Here is a 19,298-nt window from a genome sequence, read left to right on the forward strand (position 1 = left end):
TCGAGTCGATTCCGACTCATAGCGACCCTATAGGACAGAGCAGAACTGCCCCCATAGGGTTTTCTAGGCCGTAATCTTTATGGAAACAGACTGTCACATCTTTCCTCCGAAGAGCGCCTGGTAGTTTGAGCCGCCGACCTTTTCCGTTAGCAGTAGAGCGCTCAACCGCTGAACCACCAGAGCTCCCTGCGTGCCATGGATTGTCTTTATTTATTCCACTTATTATGAATATTCATGTTTTGCTGCAGAAATGCTTTTGTTAGCTTCACGTGAGTCAGGTCCAGCTCACGGACACCCCAGGTAGAAACAGAACTGAAAGTTGCCTGGCCCTGTCCCATTTTCACTATGGTTAGTATGCTGGAGTCCATTGTTGCAGCCACTGTGTATTTTTAGTGCTTTTCAACCTAGGGGCTCATCTTCCAGCCTAATATTGGACAATAGTCTGTTGTAATCCATAGGGCTTTCATTGGTTAAATTTTGGAAGTCAATCACCAGGCCTTTCTTTCTAGTCTTTCTTAGTCTGGAAGCTCCAGTGAAACCTGTCCACCATAGGTGACTCTATTGATATTTGAAATACCAGTGGCATAGCTTCCAGCATCATAGCAACACACAAGCCACCACCATATGACAAACTGACAAATGAGTGGGGGTGCAGAAATGCAAATAAGTGTAATTACAGGATGCTGCCCCGAGCCCAGCCAGAGCATCACATGGCACAGGGTAGGTATATGCACCTTACTACCTTTCTGAAGTCTGAACCAGTCTGTATTCCAAATGCATCTGGACATGGAATAAGGGGCTGGGGACTATGGCCAGCTCTACCTGCCTGGCCTTTCTCACAGGACTATGGGGACTCAGGTGAGATGATGAATGTGAAAGTCAGGGTCTGCTTCTCTTTTTGGCTGCTTCCAACATTTCAGTTCCTTTTTTTTTTTTTTTTTAACTTTTGATGGCTTTGTTTCAGAATGAAGTCCAGTACGATAAGAGATGTTTTCATCTTCAGATTCCAGTCATGTTAATTTGAGAAATCAAAACTAGAGCATGTTTTAAAACCCTCTTACATTCTCAGAATCATTGGGGTGGCCCTAAGTTCTTGAACTTTTGGAACTTTTCAGGGAGAGGCAGCCTAAGGAAAAAAGTTGCGCAGACCCGGTTCTGCTATCTGCCACCAGCTGTTTAATTCTGAGCAATTCACTTCCTCTCTTGGGGTCTCAGTTTCTTCTTTAGCCCAAAGAACGGGTGGACGAGAAGGGGGCCTCTGACGTTTGTGGGTCTCTGATTTCTTTCTTTGAACTTGATGACATTACAACAAGCACTGTTGCCGGCCACATGCCAGGACCGAGGCCAGGTTGCTGGGACAAATGAGACATGGCCCCTACTCGCAAGCCGCCTGGTCTTCCTGCCCTGTTATAGTACAAAGAGTTCAGGTTTTGAGGCTATTCTTCTTCAGCTGCCATCAAGTGGACTCCAGTTCACGGCCACCCCATGTGTGTGTCAGAGTAGAACCGTGCTCCTTAGGGTTTTCAGTAGCTGATTTTTCGGAAGTAGACCCTCAGGCCTTTCTTCTAATGCCTCTGAGCGGACTCAAACATCCAACCTTTCGGGTAGCAGCGGTGCGTTAACGTTTGCACCAGCCACGGACTCTTTTGAGGCTACAAGGACTCTCCATTGAGTCACCTGCCAAAGGCTACTAAACGACTTAAGTCCCCCAGCTTCAGTGTCCTCGTGTAAACGCAGGACAATACCTAAAGATTAGGGACGTTGTGAGCCTTATAATGAGCTGAGCCGTGGAAGCATTTGGCACGTAGTAGGCGGTCCTACAAGACTGGCTTGGTTCCCCTTAGTGTATCCTTTCCTCCGAGACTGCGCCACCTTTGCCCCAGTTTCTGCAGGGGATAGCCCGCCCCCTTGTGGCCAATGGGGAGAGCAGCACCCCGCGGGTGGGAACGGGGACGAGGGCAGCTCCTTGTGCCCAGTGTCCCCGCCAACCGGCTGGGCAGCTTCTCTGGGATAGGTGGCTGGATGCCAGAACTCCTTCCCCAGCACCCCTCCGTTTCCGGGGCAGGCTCCTGGCAGCGCGCTCAGAAGCCTCTCCGCATTCTGTTCGTAATGGTGGGACAGTCTGTCTGCCAGTCGAGGTGTACTCCTCGCTGGTGGAGACTGGCCTTGTCCCCTGAACCCCCGCACCTGTCTCAGGGCCTGGCCCATAGCATGCGCACCGGAAATGTGTGTAGACGTGGGGTGAGGGCAGCAGGCCCCTTACCCATGAGCTGGGGCTCTACAGGTCTGAGTGGGAGACCTATAGACCTGGCCCCTCCTGAGAAATCACCCTGGCTGAAGACGGAGTCCCTTCCCTTCCTTGTGTTATCTTCTCCCTGCTTCCTTCAGCTCTGGCTCCTACATTGCAGGAGGGCGGAGGGCAGAGGTGATGGTGATGGTGGGGTGCTTGCTCAGGGAGGTACTGGGACGTCTGCCAGAGACCTACCTGGGTATTGGGTGGCGAGGCTGCTGCCTTGTCCCACTTCCAGTCCTAATTCACTGTGTGACCTGGACAAGTCGCTCAGCATCTCTGGTCCTGCCTCCCCACCTGTGTAATGAGTATAACAGATCACACTGTGACAGTGCTTTATTTAAGTGTCAGCTGTGGGTCTCCCTGACACTCCATTCCCACTGCCCCTGCCAACAAAGCCCAGGAGCAGGTAGTTGGTTCTCCCTGGGAAGAAAGAACCACCCCTACTCCTAGTTGTTCAAGGTAGCCCTTAGGGAAGGAACTTCCTGAAAGGTGAGCCTGCCTGTTTTCTCCTCAGAGGAGGCAGGAGAAGCAGGCCCTCCCCTTCCTCTCCACTCTTCCTAGTCCTTCTGTCATCCATTCAGCATGAATTGAGTGGACATCTGCCAAGCATCATGTGACCCTTCGGATCCCAAGATTACAGCCAATGAATGCCCTGAGAGCACACCACTGGGAGGGGAGGTGGGGTGGGGCGGAGGGGGGGAAGGAGGAGGGAGGGGACAGATGCCTCAGTCTGGCTTGGCACAGGCGCTCTGTGGTTGAGCTACACTCGAGGTGCCATGGAGCACAGGCAGAGGTGGAGGTGTGAAAGGGGGCAGCATGTTTGGGGTCCTGTGGTCCCACCCCCACCCCACCCCCATGCAGCTGAAGCCAGGGTGCCTGTGTGGAAAGGGGCAAGGAGTGGGCGGCACCCGGCCAAGCAGGGCCTTGTGGGCCCTCACCAGGAATTTGGACTTTATCCTGCAGTCATTGGAAGGCTTTTAGAAGAGAAGGGAGTGGGGCTGAGAAAAGACCCCTGTGGCTGGGCCTGCAAAAACAGCCAGGGGCTTTCAACAGCCAGGTTTTCTGGGCACATGGGAGGTTTAGTAGGTGGACTTAGTGGGACCTGGTGCCCAATGGGATGGGCCCAGGGGTGGGGTGGGGTGGGGTGGGGAGGAGAATCAGGATGAGCTCTAGCTTCCCAGTTTTCACCTGGGCAGACGTTGGTTCCTTCTTGCCTTCCAAGGACTCTGGTGTTGGGATTTCCAGAGCTACTTCCTGGGTAAGGGGAGACCTGCAGGACCCTCTATCCAAGAATCCCAAGAGACAGTTGGGTAGAGAGGTCTGCTGTTCAGGATGAGGCCTTCCGCTTGTGATGGTCTGAGAAAGTGTAGATGGTGGGAACGAGGGCGCCTGAGATGGCCCAGGGCCACCGCATTTGGGTGACAGGAGGAAAGAGGAGCCCGTGAGGGAGGAACAGCCAGGGAGCATGGAGGAAAAGCAGCTGAGCGCAGGCCCAGAAGCTGAGGAATAGTGTCCACAAGGGTTACCAGAAGGTCAGATGTAGATAAGGGCCTTGAAACACGTAACTGATGTGGCCACCAGAAGGTCAGTGGCCATCTTATCAGGGCTGATCAAGGAGGGGTTGCTGAGGGCAGATGGCAGTGGGTCAGAGAGCAGCGATGGTCAGGATGTGGATTTGAGAGTGTGGACAACTCTCAAGAATGTGGGCAGAGGAGGGTGGAAGATGGAAGGCAGAGACCCAGACTAAGTGGATGGGCAGGGCAGGAAGACAGGGAGGAGAGGATGACGGGGGTGGGGGGGGGGTGGAATGGCAGAGGTGGGGGGTTGGTGGGGAGGTAGTTGATGTGCTGAGATTCCAAAGCTGAGATTCCGAGGAGGAAGGAGTGAGGGAGGGGCCCAGGGCAGAGGGGAAAGGACCTGCTTCCTCAAAGCAGGGGCAAGCGTCGCTGGGGAGGGGGTGGGTGGGTGTCCTGGAGGAAGATGGAGGCAGTGTCCAGTCGATGAACAACTGGACAAGGGGAGAGGCTGGGCAGCATGAAAGACTGCTGAGGGTGGGGGGAGTGAACTGGGGCGGCCCGTCTCCCAGGGCATTAGCTCAGGGTAGGCCATTTGACAGCAGCAGCGCCCCCCCCCCCCACCAGGAGAAATGAGCCTCTATACTGTATGGTCTTCTACGGCCTTGCCATTTGCTCCTGGTATGTGCTGGTCCCCGTGCTGGACCCCAGGGACACAAAAATGTGGGACAACATGACATGATCTAATGTCAGGGGACTAATGGTCTGATGGGCTCTCAGAGCTTGTACACGAAGGTTAATCTCATCCTTCCTGCAGCTTGAAAGACTTGAGGGTAAGCAGAAGCTCAGAGAGGTTTGGCTACTGGCCCACGGTCACACAACCAGGAGGTCCAGCTTGGTCCAAGGACTCCTGACTCCCAATTCAGTACTCTGGCCACTAGACTCAGTCTCAGCTGGATGGCCTTCAGGCTTGGCCATGTCCCCCCCGTGAGGACAGTGCAAGCTTGAGGTAAACAGTGCTGACTTCTCTGACCCGCTCTGCGTGCCCAGCCCCGTGGGATGGATTGCAGGGAGGGGAACCTGAATTTCAAACCCTGACCTCACTATGTGCAGCTGAGGGTGTAGTTGGAGGATTAGGCATCCCAGAAGAAGGCAGAAGCAAATATTTCTGAGGAGAAAGAGAAGGGGAGGTAAGCCAGGAGGGCTTCCCCAGGGAGGCAGCTCTCGGAGCCCAGGGAAGCCAGGCAAAAATAAGTGCAATGAAGGGCCACTGAGACTCCTCCCTTGTGTTTGCGGGTCCCACCCCTGGGCGAGGGCCATCCTAAAGGGTGTGGCCACCTCTCTCTCTCGACCCTTGGCCTCAGAGGCAGGAAGGCCCAGGCCTGAGGGAGCTGGGCTGGATGGCCTGCTGCCAGGAAGTTGGCCTCAGGGAGGAAAGAGTTACACCTGGCCAGCTGCTGCAACTTCTTATGCAAACAGCTGAGGAGGTACCTCACCTGAGCGGGGGAACTCCAAGGTGTGGCCTGGCCAGGAGTGGGGCTGGAAGGAGCCCCAGGGCACTCATGCCTCCTCCTTCAAACTGTAAGTGGCCCTTGCCTTGGGATTGGGAGCTCAAGGGAAGAGGGTGCTCACCAAGGCGGTTTTCTCACTCTGTCCCATTTCTTGCCCACTTCCCACCTAGCTCCTCCCTGCACCCTTCCTAAAACCCAACCAGGGAAGTCCCGCTGTGCTGCGAGCTGCCCCTTCCCTCCCCTGGGATCTGAGGGCTGGTATGACTTCCTGGGACAAACTCCAAGGGCAGCCCGTGGTGCCCTGCTACCTACCCACCTTCCAGGCCCGCCAGGGGCCCTTTGGAAAGGATTTGGGAAGAGCAGAGGGAGGCAAGGCCAAGGTGAGGGTCCAGTGAGTCCCTTTGCCCATAGTCCCTCCTCCCAACAACTCCCCCCAACCTCCCAGCTACAGCAGCCGCCCTAGGGGTGCCCTAGCTGGTTTCCCTCACACCTAGTATGACGTTTCCCTCCCCATGACTCACCTGCAGCCCCAGGCTGGCCCAGGAGTCCTGCTGCCCAGCCTATGACCTGGCTTGTGAGAGAGCAGGTTCTTGGGTATCCCCCTCCCATCCTCACCCCACATTCCTGGCCACTGAGAGCCCTCCACACCCATCCTTCCAGAGGCCAAAGGAGCAGCTGCCCTTCCCCTGCAGTCCGGAAGTCTGCCCTGTCCTCTGGGCAATCTCCCTGGAGCCTGGACCTCCTTATTCACCTCTTGGTGTCCGGTTCCCTTTAGCCCCTGGGTCTCCTGAGATGGGCCCATGGCAAGCCCACCTGCTGCCCCACTTCCTTCCTGCCTGCTGCAGATCCTAGCAGTCGGCCTCACTCTAGATCTATTTTCTCTACTCTTCCTGGAGCTGCCTGTCTAGTAGTGGGAGGAGACTAACAGTCAGTCTTGAATGCCAGCCGTAATGGGTGGTCAGTGCCAGGCCCTGGGGCACAGAAAGTCTGTGATTATGACCGACGAATGGATGATGACTAGGAATATGGTCAGGTTCCATGCCAGGTGTTGGGGGGATTAGGAGCTGGACCTATGCTGAGGGGCGATGGGACAGTTGCTGAGGGTTGACATGGGGCTGCCAGGGCTGGTGCTCTGGGACCCAGGGGCCCAGGAGCTCTTGTTAAGATTGGGGAGGCTCTGTTTCCAAATTGAGGAAGAATTCTGATGTTCAGGGGATTTCCAGAGCTGCTTCTTGGGCAAGGGGAGACCTGCAGAACCTTCTATCTAGCTCAGGCTTAGGGCTCCTTTGGGCCTCCACACTACATCTTCCCCACCCCTCAGCTGGGGATCCACTGTAAGGCATAGAAGTTAAAGGGTCAGGGGTCCCTGAGTAGGTCTCTGTTTGCCCTGGAGGGTGGGTTGACTTGGGTCCAAGAGAGAAAGCAGAAGGGACCCTGCTTCCAGATCCTTCTAGCCATCTTCTTCCTTGTCTACACAATTAGAATACTTTCAGCCTTGTTTGAATGTGCAAATTGCTATTTCCCCTCCATAAACATAGTTTAACCCCAATTGCAAATATTTAAATAATAGGGGCAAATTTCAGCCTGATTACTGTTAGCAATTCGGTTTTGTCCCATCCATTAGTCTTTACTGTCTATGCTGATGTATCGGGGAGTGTTACAAACATGGGGCATCACAGTGTATTGACAGTTTCAGGTTCTGCTTTATTCATTTAACATATTCATTTATTCAATAAATGGCAGCTGTTATACTGGGCGCTGGGGAGGCAATGGAAAATAAGGCATGGTCTTTGCCTCTACCTTGGTGGTCAGGTAGCTTACTGCTCAGGAAGAGAGACTGGCAAGCAAACCGCCGGTTATGATGGGCAGATGTGTCTGCCAGGTGCTCTTTAGGAGCACTTTGGAGGAGCTCCCCTCCCAAGATCTTGACTGGGGAGAGGGAAATCTGGGAATGCCTCCTGGAGGAGAAAGGTGATGTCAGAGGTGAATCCTAAAGATTTCTACAATTTAGCCTCCTGTGAAACCCTCTGGACCTGGTGTTTTTCCAGTGGCAGATCTTTTCTCATCAGTGGTAGTCTTTTCAAGTTTTCTACTACTTTTCTAGTTAATTTTGGCAATTTATCTTACCAAGAAATCATTCATTTTCTCTACATGTGCAAAATCTTCACTTTTAAAATGTACTATGGATTTTTTTGTGGCCAAGTAAATGATTTTTCTGTTTTTCATAGACATAGAAAAAATGTATACAGGTGCCACCTGCAACCCAAAAGTAGAGCGTTCCTATGAAACCTTTTGTGATGGTTAAGATTGTGTGTCAGCTTGGCTGGGCTGAGTCTTAGTGTTTTTATGTGATAACTCCCATGATGGGATCTGCTGTGAGTACCAATCAATTTCCTTGGGGGTGTGGCCTGGATCCAAATAAAAGCAGATGTTCTGGCTTTTTGCTCACTCTGGGTCCTGTGGCTGCCTCCTGTTTGTCTGACCTCCGGCTTTTGGGACTTGAGCTACCAGCTTATCTGCAGACCTTGGGATTCATTGCTCTTCACAGCCTGAGAGTGGGAGCCCTGCTCTCTGACCTACTGATCTAGGTTTTCCAGCCCCTGCGGCTGCCTGAATCAAGAGAAACCTCTGTCCTGATCCACAGATGTGGGCCGTTCCATCCTCTACAGTTGCGTGAGCCATCTCCTTGATATAAACCCTTTACTGGTTTTGCTTCTTTAGAGAACCCAGCCTAAGACACCTTTCATAAGCCAAAATAGCATAAAGCAAAGAAGCAATCACCATTAATTTATACTGGAAAAACTTTGAGCATTTCCAGACCCAAAAAATAACCTATGTCCAGTTTTATGCTAAGCATAACACTCTTACCAGCTCTCTTAGGCTTTTCTGATACCTTGGGATATATCTTGCTAACGACACACAGAATAAATCAAGATATAGCACAGATGCTCAAGGACACAGTTCAAAAGCTATGGCAACTTGATGCTGAGATGCTGAGTGTAGTTACTGGAGAAGGAGCTTGGCGTCGCCACTCTCGCTGCTCAGGGTGTACGCTGCCCCTTTAACGGCTCACTGTTAAAACAAACGGTTAGTGCTATTTCCACTTTTCGCTTTTTTTTGTAAAAGCAAAAATCCTCTTCAGATTTCTTTTCGTTACTGAAAACAAGTACTAATGTAGGCTTTTCATAAAACCGAAGTGGGTTAAAGCGAACTTTTGAAAATGGAGGATAACTCTATTTTCTGTTTAAGGGATATAAGTTTCCATATTTATCAGATTAAGTTTTTTGATTATATTATTCAAACTTGCATTTTCCTCTGTGTCCTTTTTTTTTTTTTAAGTCTTTTACTTTGTATTAAACCTCCCATTCAAATTCTGTCTATAAAGTTCTTCTTGTACTTTTAATAGTTTTTGCTTTTCATATTTAACTGCAATGCTATTGGGAGATACAGATTTTGACTGTTTTGTCATCACAAATTGTGTCTTTGTATCATTATGTGGTGTCCTCTTTATTCTATTTAGCACTTTTGATCTTAAATTCCTGTCCGTTATTAGCTGGCCAGTATTTTTTTTATTGTATTTTGCCTGATATCTCTTGTCATCTTTGTATCTTCAACCATTATCACTTTTCTAAAAGCATATTTCTTGTGTATCCCTTTCACAACCAGTGGGACATATATGTCCCACCTATACTTCCTGCCTTTCGGGTTTATTGGGAAGCTGATTTCCCACTAACAGTGTGTACAGCTGTCAGGAAGAGACTTGTATAACTTTGAAGCAGAAGAAATGGGTGTATACTGCACATTACTATTTTTACAGGGTATTTATGAGGTGGTGCATCCTGTAGGGTCATATGTGTGCCAGTAACTTTCACATGAGTCCACAGGGACATGTGTGCCCCAGTGGCCAATGGGACATATGCATTACACAAATCCTGTCCACCCCCCATAGTCAGGGGGACATATGTATCCCACCAGTCCAGAGGGCACACTCAATTCAGACACACTCAGTGATCCAGCATGCATTCTATTAATGAAATATATAATGGGATATATCGTATCACTGTATTTTTAAACCCGAGCTGACTAATGTCTTTTAATGGGAGAATTCAATCTGCTCCCATTTAGTTTAACAACTCCTAAACTGCATTTGATTTTATTACTTCCAGCATATCTTGCATTTATGGGCTTACTTTGTTGTATCTTTCTTTTTCTTTTTTCTTTTCTGGTTTGATCAGGCTACTGATTCCCTCTTTCCTGGGATTCCTAATCAAATACATATTCTATAGGATGTGCTTAAATGGGTGTTCTTTTTCCTAGCATTTCCATCTGGAACTCACAGAATCTTGCGTGTCTGTAGACTCATACCGTTTTCAGCTTAGAGAAATTTGTTGCTTGAATATTGTTTTGTTTTCCCTTCCTCTGCTTTGGTAACTCCTGTTAGGTCCCCTGAATCAGTCCTCCCAGTTTTTTATATTTTCTCTGTTTATTTCTATGCATATTTACTTTCTCTCTGAGGTTTGAGATATTTCTTCCATTTGATCTTGCCAGCCACAAATTTGAATCTCAAAAGTGAATATCTTCTCCTTCAATTCATATAATGATGTATTTTTTAAGTTCAAAAGCAATCCTTCTTTTGGGTTTTACTGGGTCAACTCAACAGCAGTGGGTTTGTAGTCTGGAGTCTCCTTAAGGGTTCTTATTTTTTGAACAAGTTTTGTTCAGTGCGTATTCTAGCAGCTCCATCTTGCTTTGAAAAAAATTTTAACTAGGTAATACATTTATATGGTTAAAAAAATCAAATGAAAACAATATAAAGAAGTATATAGTAAAAAAACTCACATGCACACACTCCTGCTTCCATTCCCTGTTTGCCATCAACTCAAAAGTCACCACTTTTATTCTTTCTCTATCCTTCCAGAGTTTCTTTGTGCAAATACAAACTAATATTTGATGACTCGATTTTCTGTCTCTCTTACACAAAGGTAGTATGCTGTATAGCCTGTCCTGCACCTTATTTATTGTTGCCTTTTTGATTTAACAATGTCTCTTGGAGGTTGCACGTAGAGAGTACCAATCACTGTCTTTGCAGCTACCTGTTTTTCCATTGTATAGATGTATCATAATTCATTCAGCCAGTCCCTGTTGATGGACACTTGGATTCCCATCTTTTGCTTTTACAAACAATGTTGTAATGATGAATCTTTCAGACATGTGCAGGTAAGTGTAGGATGAGTCTTAGAAGTAGGGTTGCTGAGTCAGAAGATAAATGATAGGTATTTGATAAGTGTTGAGGTTCATACCAGTTTTCTCTCCCACCAACACAAATGAGAGAGGCTGGTAACCCACAGCCTTACCAGCCGAGTGTTGTCAAACATTTGTTTTCTGCCAATCTGATAGATAAAATGTATTATCTTAAGGTAGTTTGAATTTACATTTCTCTTTCAAGTGAGGGTGAGCATTTTTTTTTTCATCTATGTAAGGGCTGTTTTTCTTTTTCTGTGAATGGTCTATTTATAGCCTTAGTCCATGTGTCTGTTGGCTTATTGATCTTTTTTTACTGCAGTCTAGGAGCTTTTTCTATATTAGCGAAAGTAGTCCTTTGTCCATTGCAGGAATTGCAGTTTCCTCCCAGCTTGTCTTTTGACTTTGCCAATGGTGTTTTTTTTTTTTTCTCCCGTGAAAGTTTTCTTAAAATACATTTATGTAGTCAAATATATCAATCCTTTATTTTATGACTTTTAGACTTGAGCCTTTGTTTCAAAGGCCTCTTCTTTTAATCATTTTATTTTTTGTCGTTGAGAATATACACAGCAGAGCAAACATCAGTTCAACAGTTTCTACAGGTACAGTCCAGTGAAAATTATGACATTCTTCAAGTTGTGCAACCATTCTCACTCTCCTTTTCCCAATTGTCCCTCTTCCATTAACATAAACATTGCCTCCTAAGTTTACCATCTAATCTTCTGAGTTGCTGTTGTCAATTTGATCCCACACAGAGAGTTCTTAAAAGAGCACAATGCTCGAGGCAGACATTTTTACATGTAAGCTATACTATTGTTTGGTTTAAAAAGACTTCTGGGAATATTTTTGGTTTGAGGTTTAAAGATTTTCTCAGGGAAATAGGAGGTTTGGGGGTTCATCCAGCCTCAATGTCTCCATCAACTCTGGATTCTATGACCTCACATATATTAAAAAACAATAGCAGGCAAATGTATACAAACCAAAGTTTACTAGTGGATACCAGGGGCAGGTGGGAGGGGAAAGGAGGCGTTCATTATTGCTCATGGAGTACTGAGTTTCAGTTTACAGTAATGGAAAAATCGCATTCATTAAGGGCAAGGGTTGCACAGCCAATTAATGTAATTGGTCAGTAAGTTGAACACCTGTAAAAAACTGAGTTGGGAAATGTCTGATAGATATATTTACAACAACAACAAAAAAAGAGTAGCTGCTGAGACTGCTTATGTACAGCCAAACACCTCATGGGATTTGGTTTCTTGGTTTGTAGATTTAGAGTCATGGTTTCATGGGATACCCACATTAATTGGCCTAATACCTTATTTAGTGCTTTTGTTCTACCTCCTAGTTCTTTGTGTCTTAAAAGTTCCTGGGGTCTTAAAAGTTTGCAAATACCCATCCAAGGTACAAAAATTGGTCTCTATTCACCCAGAAATACGCAGGAAAAGACAGTCAGGAAGAGGAGGAGAAAATGTAATGTGTGGCTAATTGCCTCCATGAGGAACTGCGCCCTTTGCCATGAGACCAGAAGAACTGGATGGTGCCCAGCTACCATTACTGAACATTTTGATCAAAGATTGTATAGATGAATCCTGATTCAGAGGGAAAAAATGCAGGACAGAATTTCAAATTCTCAAAGGCCTCTTTTAATATAGAAGTTTGCTCATATTTTCTTCCTTGAGTATTTTTATGGCTTCATTTTTTTTCTTCTTTTTTGAACATGTCAATCTTTAACCCTTGGGGCTTTATCCAGATGGACAGAGTAAAATGAAGGATGAAAATCCACCTTATTTACTTTTTCTAGGAGGCCATCCAGTTGTCCCATCACCTCGTACTGACAAGTCCATCTTTCCCATGATTTGTCATGGTGTCTTCAGCATGTCCTAGGTTCTGGATGTGTGTCTAATAGCAGCAGCCTATTTGTTTGTCTGTTTGTACTGCTTTTCACCAGCCACTGGGCTGCCAGAGGAGTGGAGTCTATATGTCTTTGTCTGCTTGCCAGGCTCAGTTGAGCTGTTGGCGTACCCCACGTGGTGGGGGACTCTAGGTCAGAGATAGCTTAGTGGGCCCTGTGGGACTTGGCAGCCTCTGCTGTCAAGGCATCAGCAGGAAATCTCCCTGTTTCCTGCCTCCTCCGCTCTCCCAGCCTTAGGGTGTCTTGCCCACCTGCATAGCTCCTCCTCAGCTCCCAGGGCAGGGGGTCTGATACCAGGACCACCTTGTCTTCCCTCTGGAGTCCCCTGGTGGGCCCAGTTAGCCTCAGACTTCCCAGGGTTCCCTGGATTGCAGCCTCCACCTCAGGTGCTCTCACCTATGCCAGCCCTGCCCTGCCCTGCCTACCTGCCCCGACCCTGGTGTGACCCAGGGCAGTAGAGGGTTGCAGTCGGGAGAAGAGGAGAAGCAGAATATGTCTAAGCTGCTACATCCCCAGAATCCCAGCCCCAGCAAACCAAACCAAACCCATTGCCGTCAAGTCAGTTCTGACTCGTGGAGGCCCCGTGTCTGTAGAGTAGAACTGCTCCATAGGATTTTTTTTGGCTGTAGTGTTTACAGAAGTGGATTGCCAGGTTTTTCTTTCACAGCACCATCGGGTGGGTTCTAACCACAAACCTTTAGGTAAGTTGTCGAGTGCAAACATTTTACGCCACCCGGGGACCTCCCAGCCCCAGTACGGAATCTTAAAGGGAGAGAAATTACTTTGTCTATGAGGACAAAGATTGGGGGAAAGAGGTGCTGGGAGGGCAAGCCCATTACCAGATGAGAAATAATTAACCCTTTCATATGGTAGTAACAGTGAAGGTGGAGAATAGGAAGAGTTTGAGGTAGATTTTTTTTTTTTTTTACTTCTTTTATTAGGACAATTTTCAAGCATTTAGAAAAATACAAAAATAAATAATAGAATTCAATTCTCCCTACTATCTGGATTTAACAATTCACATTTGCCATTTTTTTATCTTTTTTTTTTTTTGCCAAAGAATGATACATTCCAGATATCACATTTCACCCCTAAGAACTTCAACGCGCATCTCTAAAAAATGACTTTTCCTCCATAACCACCATACCATTATCATAGCTAACAAAATTAATATGAATTGCTCAATATCATCTAAAATCCAGGTTTCACCAATTTCCCTGAAAAACCTCTCTCTCAGCTGGTTTGTGTGAACCAAGGTGCAGTCAAGGGCCTTGCATTGCATTTGGTTGTCACATAAATCTCTCTTGGACAACTCTCACCCATTTCTTCCACTAGGACACCGACTAGTTAAGGAGACCAGACTAGTTGCCCTGTAGGATGTCTGTTTTAGATTTGTCTACTTGCTTCCTGCTGGTGGTGGTAACATGTTCCTCTAACTCCTGTGTTACTTGTGAACTAGTAGGTCTGAAAAGCTTAAATCAAACACGAAACCCGTTGCCATCAAGTTAATTCTGACTCATAGGAACCCTATAGGGCAGAGTAGAACTGCCCTATAGGGTTTCCAAGGCTGTAATCTTTACAGAAGCAGATTGCCACATCTTTCTCGTGTAGAGCGGCTGGTGGGTTTGAACTGCTGACTTTTCAGTTAGCAGCTGAGCACTTTAACCACTGCACCACCAGGGCTTCTCCGAAAGGCTTAAAACCATTGCCGCTGAGTCGATTCCAACTCATAACAACCCTATAGGAGCGAGCAAAACTGCCCCATGGGCTTTCCACAGCTGTAATCTTTACAGAAGCAGACGGCCACATCTTTCTCCCAAGGAGCAGCTGGTGGGTTAGAACCACTTACCTTTCAGTTAGCAGCTGAGTGTATAACCACTGCACTACCAGGGCTTAAGGAGGTCAAAACACGCGGCTCCGTGACAGGTGACACAAAGGAAGCAGGAAGAGCCAAGGATGACTCTAGATCTTTGCTTGACCAACAGAAGGGATGCTGAGTTGGGGAAGAAGGAGGAACGAGTTGGAGGAGGAAGGAGATGAATTCAGTTTGGGAACCAGATGGTGGGTAGTTGGTCATACAAGCCTGGACATGGTATAGCGAGTTGCTCACCTAAAGCTGGTTGTGGAAACTCCACGTTTCCGGGGGGAGTGGAGTAAGATGCAAAGGCAAGACCCCAGGCACTGAGATGGGCAGAGGATGTGAGGCCAGGCCCCAAGAGTGGAGAAGGAGCAGTCAAGGAGGAGCACCAGGAAGCTGTGGTTTGAGGAAATCCAAGGAGGAGAGGACCCAAAGGAGGAAATGCAGGAGAGAAGTCAGGTCAGAGCGAACACTGAATTTCTCATTGAGGAGATTGTGAGTGACCTCCTGAGCAGTAGGCTGGGTTTCTGAGTGGATGTAGAGAAGGTGGGGTGTGCACACTCCTTCAACAAGCCAGCTCTGAAAAGGAGAGTAGTGGTTAAAGAGGGGTGCAGAGCTGGGTCCAGGGGAAGCACTTTTTCTTTTTAGGATGGAGAATTTGAGTTTGTCGCAATTTCAAAGGGATAAAGGCAGTCAAGAGGGAAGGGTTGGAGATTTGAGGTGAGGACACTTCTTGAGCAGGTGAGAGGCAGTGGGGTTCCCTGGGCCCAGGGTGGGGGTTGGCTTGGACAGGAGGAGGAACCTTGTGTTCTCTGTCAGAGAAAAGAGAAGGAATGATGGGTGCAGGTGCAGATACACTTGAGGGAGTGGGCAGAAGATCACATTTTTCTCCCTATGATGGCTCATAATCCCAGGCCTTCACTGGCTGGGAGGTTCCTCAACTGACCGTTTCTGACCACTCCCTGCCCCAGCAGGCCTGGCTGGGTCTTTGTGAGCCTTACTCAGAGCACAGGAGGTGTGAGCCCAGGAAAGCCCCACCCCACTCTGGAGGAGCAGGCCAAGCAGGCAGCCCCATGAGGTCACCCAGAGGCTAGGGGCAAAGTCCAGCGCCAAGAGCACCCAATCGAAACCCAAACCCAGCAAAGCAGAAGTGCAGCCTGCCTCCTTCCCCATGCCCCCATGGGTGTGGGAACCCAGGGACTTGGTTCTCTTTCACAGAAGCCAACCTTGTGAGGGGAGACCAATGACAGCCCCATTCCACAGATAAAGAAATTGAGGCCCAGAGACACAAGGGGTTGCCCATAGAGAAGCTGGGACAGAAACTATACAAGAACTCAGGTCGTTGGACTCCTCCGTTCTTTTTCCTTTGAATCAAATGAAGCTTCTGCCCCAAACCAAGAGAAGAGTCTCATCTAAGGCTGTTATGTGGGAATCTCACACCCGTGTTATGAGATTACCATTGATGGAGGTGCCTCATCCAGGTTGCACATTCAAATCACCTGAGGAGCCTTTAAAACTACTTCCAGACCAAAATACGTCAGAATCTCAGGAGCTGGGGCCAGGCAGGGCTCCCCCAGTGCTCTGAGGCTTGAGGACCAGCGCCCCACGGGATGACCTCCAGCCTCCCCACTGCCAGTGGTGGAGGCACAGCTCTGGGCTCGGCAGAAGTGGGTAGGGAGAGTGGGTCTCAGCCTCTGCGGAAGGAAAGGTCAGGCGGAGGGAATGACCCCAGAACCAGGCTCCTCACGTGGACACGGTTGAGCTCCATGACGTGAAGATTATAATTCATTCCTGCCCTTCCTCCACCCAGGGGCGGATAACCCAGTGAGCAAGGAAAGCACAGGCTTATTTGCACTTACTTACTAATCTGCAGTGAACAGTTTCGGATGGGTTTCACCTTGCCTATTGGATAGTCCACCCTGCAACCTCAGCCTGGGTGGCACGGCGCAGGCTCACCAAGCTGGCAAAGGGGCTTCATGTCCCCTTACCAGCCCTCTGAGTCAGCTCCTAGGCTTGAGTCTCTGGTTAGGGGTTTTTCTTTTGCCTCTGCCCCACATAGCTGACAGGATTTTCCTATTGCACCTGCCCCTGCCCCAAAAATTCCTGTGAGGATTTTGGAGAAAGGGGGTGAGGACAGAGACGTACACGGATGGGGTGACATTCTGCTGGCTTGTTCTGGTGTTTCCCTCCCTCCTCTCACTGTGCGCCTCTCAGGCGTGAGGGTGTGGTTGAGGGTGGAGAACCCCACTGGGGAGCCACTGTGGTCAGCACCTCCTCTCGCTGGGGGAAGGGAAGCCCAAACAGGGAGGCCTGAGTAGCCAAGCTCTGTGACCAAGAGCCGGCCAGAGCTGTGTGGGGCTTGCTCAGTGACAGCGGTGGAGAGGCCTGGTCCTTACAGCGTGGGACCGGAGATTTTCCCCTGCCCCCTGGGGTGGAGCCCACTGGAGGCTTCAGCCATGGGGGCCAAGCCCTTTGCTGAGGAAGAGAAATGGGCAAGATGCTGGCTGCCGATTCTGGGGTCCCAGCTCCACACTGTCACTCCTGGTCCCTGCCACAGGGAGCCCCTGCTTCCCTACCCTACCCGCAGAGCAGTGCAGGGGGCCTGGGTTTCACACCTGTCCCTCCTCTCCATCTAGCCCAACTCCTCCCTATGGCTCAGTCTCTGGCTGTTCTGGAATTTGCCGAGGGTGTTCCCATCTCCTGGGCCTGGCTCTGCTCTCCCCTGGCTTGCTCTCGTGTGTGCGCGCGCCTGCGTGTGTGTGTGCGCGTGTCTGCGTGTCTGTGTCTGTCTGTGTGTCTGTGTGTGTGTGTATCTGTGTGTCTGTGTCGGTGTGTGTCTGTGTGTGTGTCTGTGTATGCATCTCTGTGTCTGCGTGTGTGTCTGTGCGTCTCTGTGTGTGTCTGTGCGTGTGTGTCTGTGTGTGTCTGTGTCTGTGTGTATCCGGGTCCCTGTCTCTTGGGGTGGGGGCAGTGTGATATGTCACATGTGTGATGAGTGTCAGGACTGGAGGCCTGTCTGTTTTCCTTCTGCTCTCTCTCTTGATTGAGGGGTGGGCTAGGCTGTCCCTGGGGTTCTGGACTTCTGAATCAGGACACAGTGGATGGGTGTGAGGAAGTGATACAAGCACTTTGAGAGCAGTGTAGGGCAGAGGGCCCCAGACTTGCTGTGAACATGATCTCACCTAGAGTCCATACCCCAAATCTATGCCATGCCTAGCTCAACTTGGGTGTCCCTGTCCTGAGCCCAAAGTGGGTGCAGGAGACAAGAGGCCTGGGAGGCATGGGTGGAGGTAAAAGGGGAGCCAGGGCCAGGGCAGGAGGATTATTGAAATGGAATAATGGGAAACAAGGGGTCTGGAATCCAGGGTAGTAGGGTGGGGCTTAGTGCCTGAACTGGGAGTGGGCAGCCAGTGCAGGAGAACGTTCAGGCTGGTGGGTGGGGGCCAGGGTGCTGGCCTGCACCTGGGCTGGGAGAAGCCCCTCAAGGAGGGTAGTGAAGACAAGATGATCCCCAAGGGCTTAGAGGAGAGGCTGAAGCTCCTCATCCAGGACATCAATGTGTACAGCCAGGGGTCTGAACACCCACCGGGGTGAGAGGGTGAAGGGAGGAGAGGCCAGGAGGAGGACCTTACCTCGGTAGGGTGGGGGAGCTGGTGCCTGTCTCCTTCTCTGGATTTTTCTGAGAGCATGTAGGGGCACACAGGCATGGGTGGGCACAGGCAGGTGGGCGTGTGTCAGCATATGTGGGTGCACAGGCGGGGTGGGCACATGTGCCTTGATGACCAAGGCTGGAGGAGGCAGACTCAGGCAGGAGTCGGGCAGACAGTGGTGTGGTCAGAATCCCAGCTTTCCTCCTCGTGACTGTGGCTGGCAGGGTCCAGACACTGGCTCTCTCTGGCACCACATCTGCCCAGGCGCCTTCCTTTTTGGGTGCCCATCCTCCCCCACTGCACACACAAGCTTCCTCTTTCTCATCACATCCTCCTTGGGCCTTGGGGGAGTTGACAGCCACTCATTGCCCTGTTTCCTCCCCAGGAACTACTCCAGGTCAGGCAAGGGAGGTCTGCGCCAGTCCAGGCCCAAGGACCCGCTACCCATCTGCCTACCCCCATCTGTGCAGCGAATCCTGCACCCCTTCCCTGTGGGTCAAATGCGTGCCTCTCTCTTTGGAGCCTGTGCCGGGCTGCGTCTGTCTGGGCCTGGGATTCAGAACTCAGCTCAGGGGTGATCGTCAGATGACTGAGTGGGGCAGCCAGCGGTGCCCCAAATAAACAAACAAAAAAAACAAACCTGTTGCTGTCTAGTCAATTCCGACTCGTAGCAACCCTGGAGGACAGAGTAGAACTGCTCCATAGGGTTTCCAAGGCTGTAAATCTTTACGGAAGCAGACTGCCACATCTTTCTCAGGTGGAGCAGCTGGAGGATTTGAACCTCGTACCTTTTGGTTAGCAGCCAAACCCACTGTGCCACCAGGGCTCCAAAGAAGCATAAAAACATCCCTGACCCAAGGCGCCCCCACCTTACCCCACCCCACCATCTCTGTCTCAGGCAGCACTTCCGTAGCCCTGACAGGAAATGGGCTGGAGGTGCAGCCTCCCCGCCATCTCGAGACAACTTCTTGTTTCCCTGTAGCCCTCTGCCAGCCCTGGGGTTTTGCCCCTTGGCTCCACCCCCCCAGACCTTCCCAAGGCTCCATCCCCACACAGAAGGGACAGTATGGTGGACATGATTGCCAAGCTGACCAGAAAGCAGAGTCGGGCCCTTCGGGGGCAGGTAGGGGACCCTAGCATTAGAAGGCGAGTGCAGCCTCTGTTGGGGGTGGCCGAGGGGCCTGTATGGACAGGAGGACCCCTGTGGGCCTCCATCCTCTGGCCCTAGAGTGAGGTGGGGTCTGGGGAAGGGGTCTTATGGAGTTGGGACTTCTAACCTCTCCTTCTCTGCAGCTCTGCCTGTCTGAGAGGAGGGACAG

At 49.9% G+C, this 19,298-nt stretch overlaps 1 protein-coding gene across 7 annotated transcripts in view; it reads left to right on the top strand.

The window, feature by feature from the left end:
- The window catches only part of ARHGAP27 (Rho GTPase activating protein 27), a 48,964-nt gene that overhangs the window by 3,401 nt on the left and 26,265 nt on the right, over positions 1–19,298 (top strand). Inside the window, exon 1 of one of the 7 annotated variants that reach the window (XM_064270994.1) lies at positions 18,896–19,102. The exons of the other annotated variants lie outside the window; for them this stretch is intronic. Within the exon in view, the coding sequence (XP_064127064.1) occupies positions 19,046–19,102 (57 nt within the window). The 5' untranslated portion in view covers positions 18,896–19,045. Of the gene's footprint in view, positions 1–18,895; positions 19,103–19,298 lie in introns of those variants that run through there. 7 annotated transcript variants of the gene reach the window in all.

This window comes from Loxodonta africana, chromosome 18 (genome assembly GCF_030014295.1).
Source record: "Loxodonta africana isolate mLoxAfr1 chromosome 18, mLoxAfr1.hap2, whole genome shotgun sequence".
NCBI lineage: Eukaryota > Metazoa > Chordata > Mammalia > Proboscidea > Elephantidae > Loxodonta > Loxodonta africana.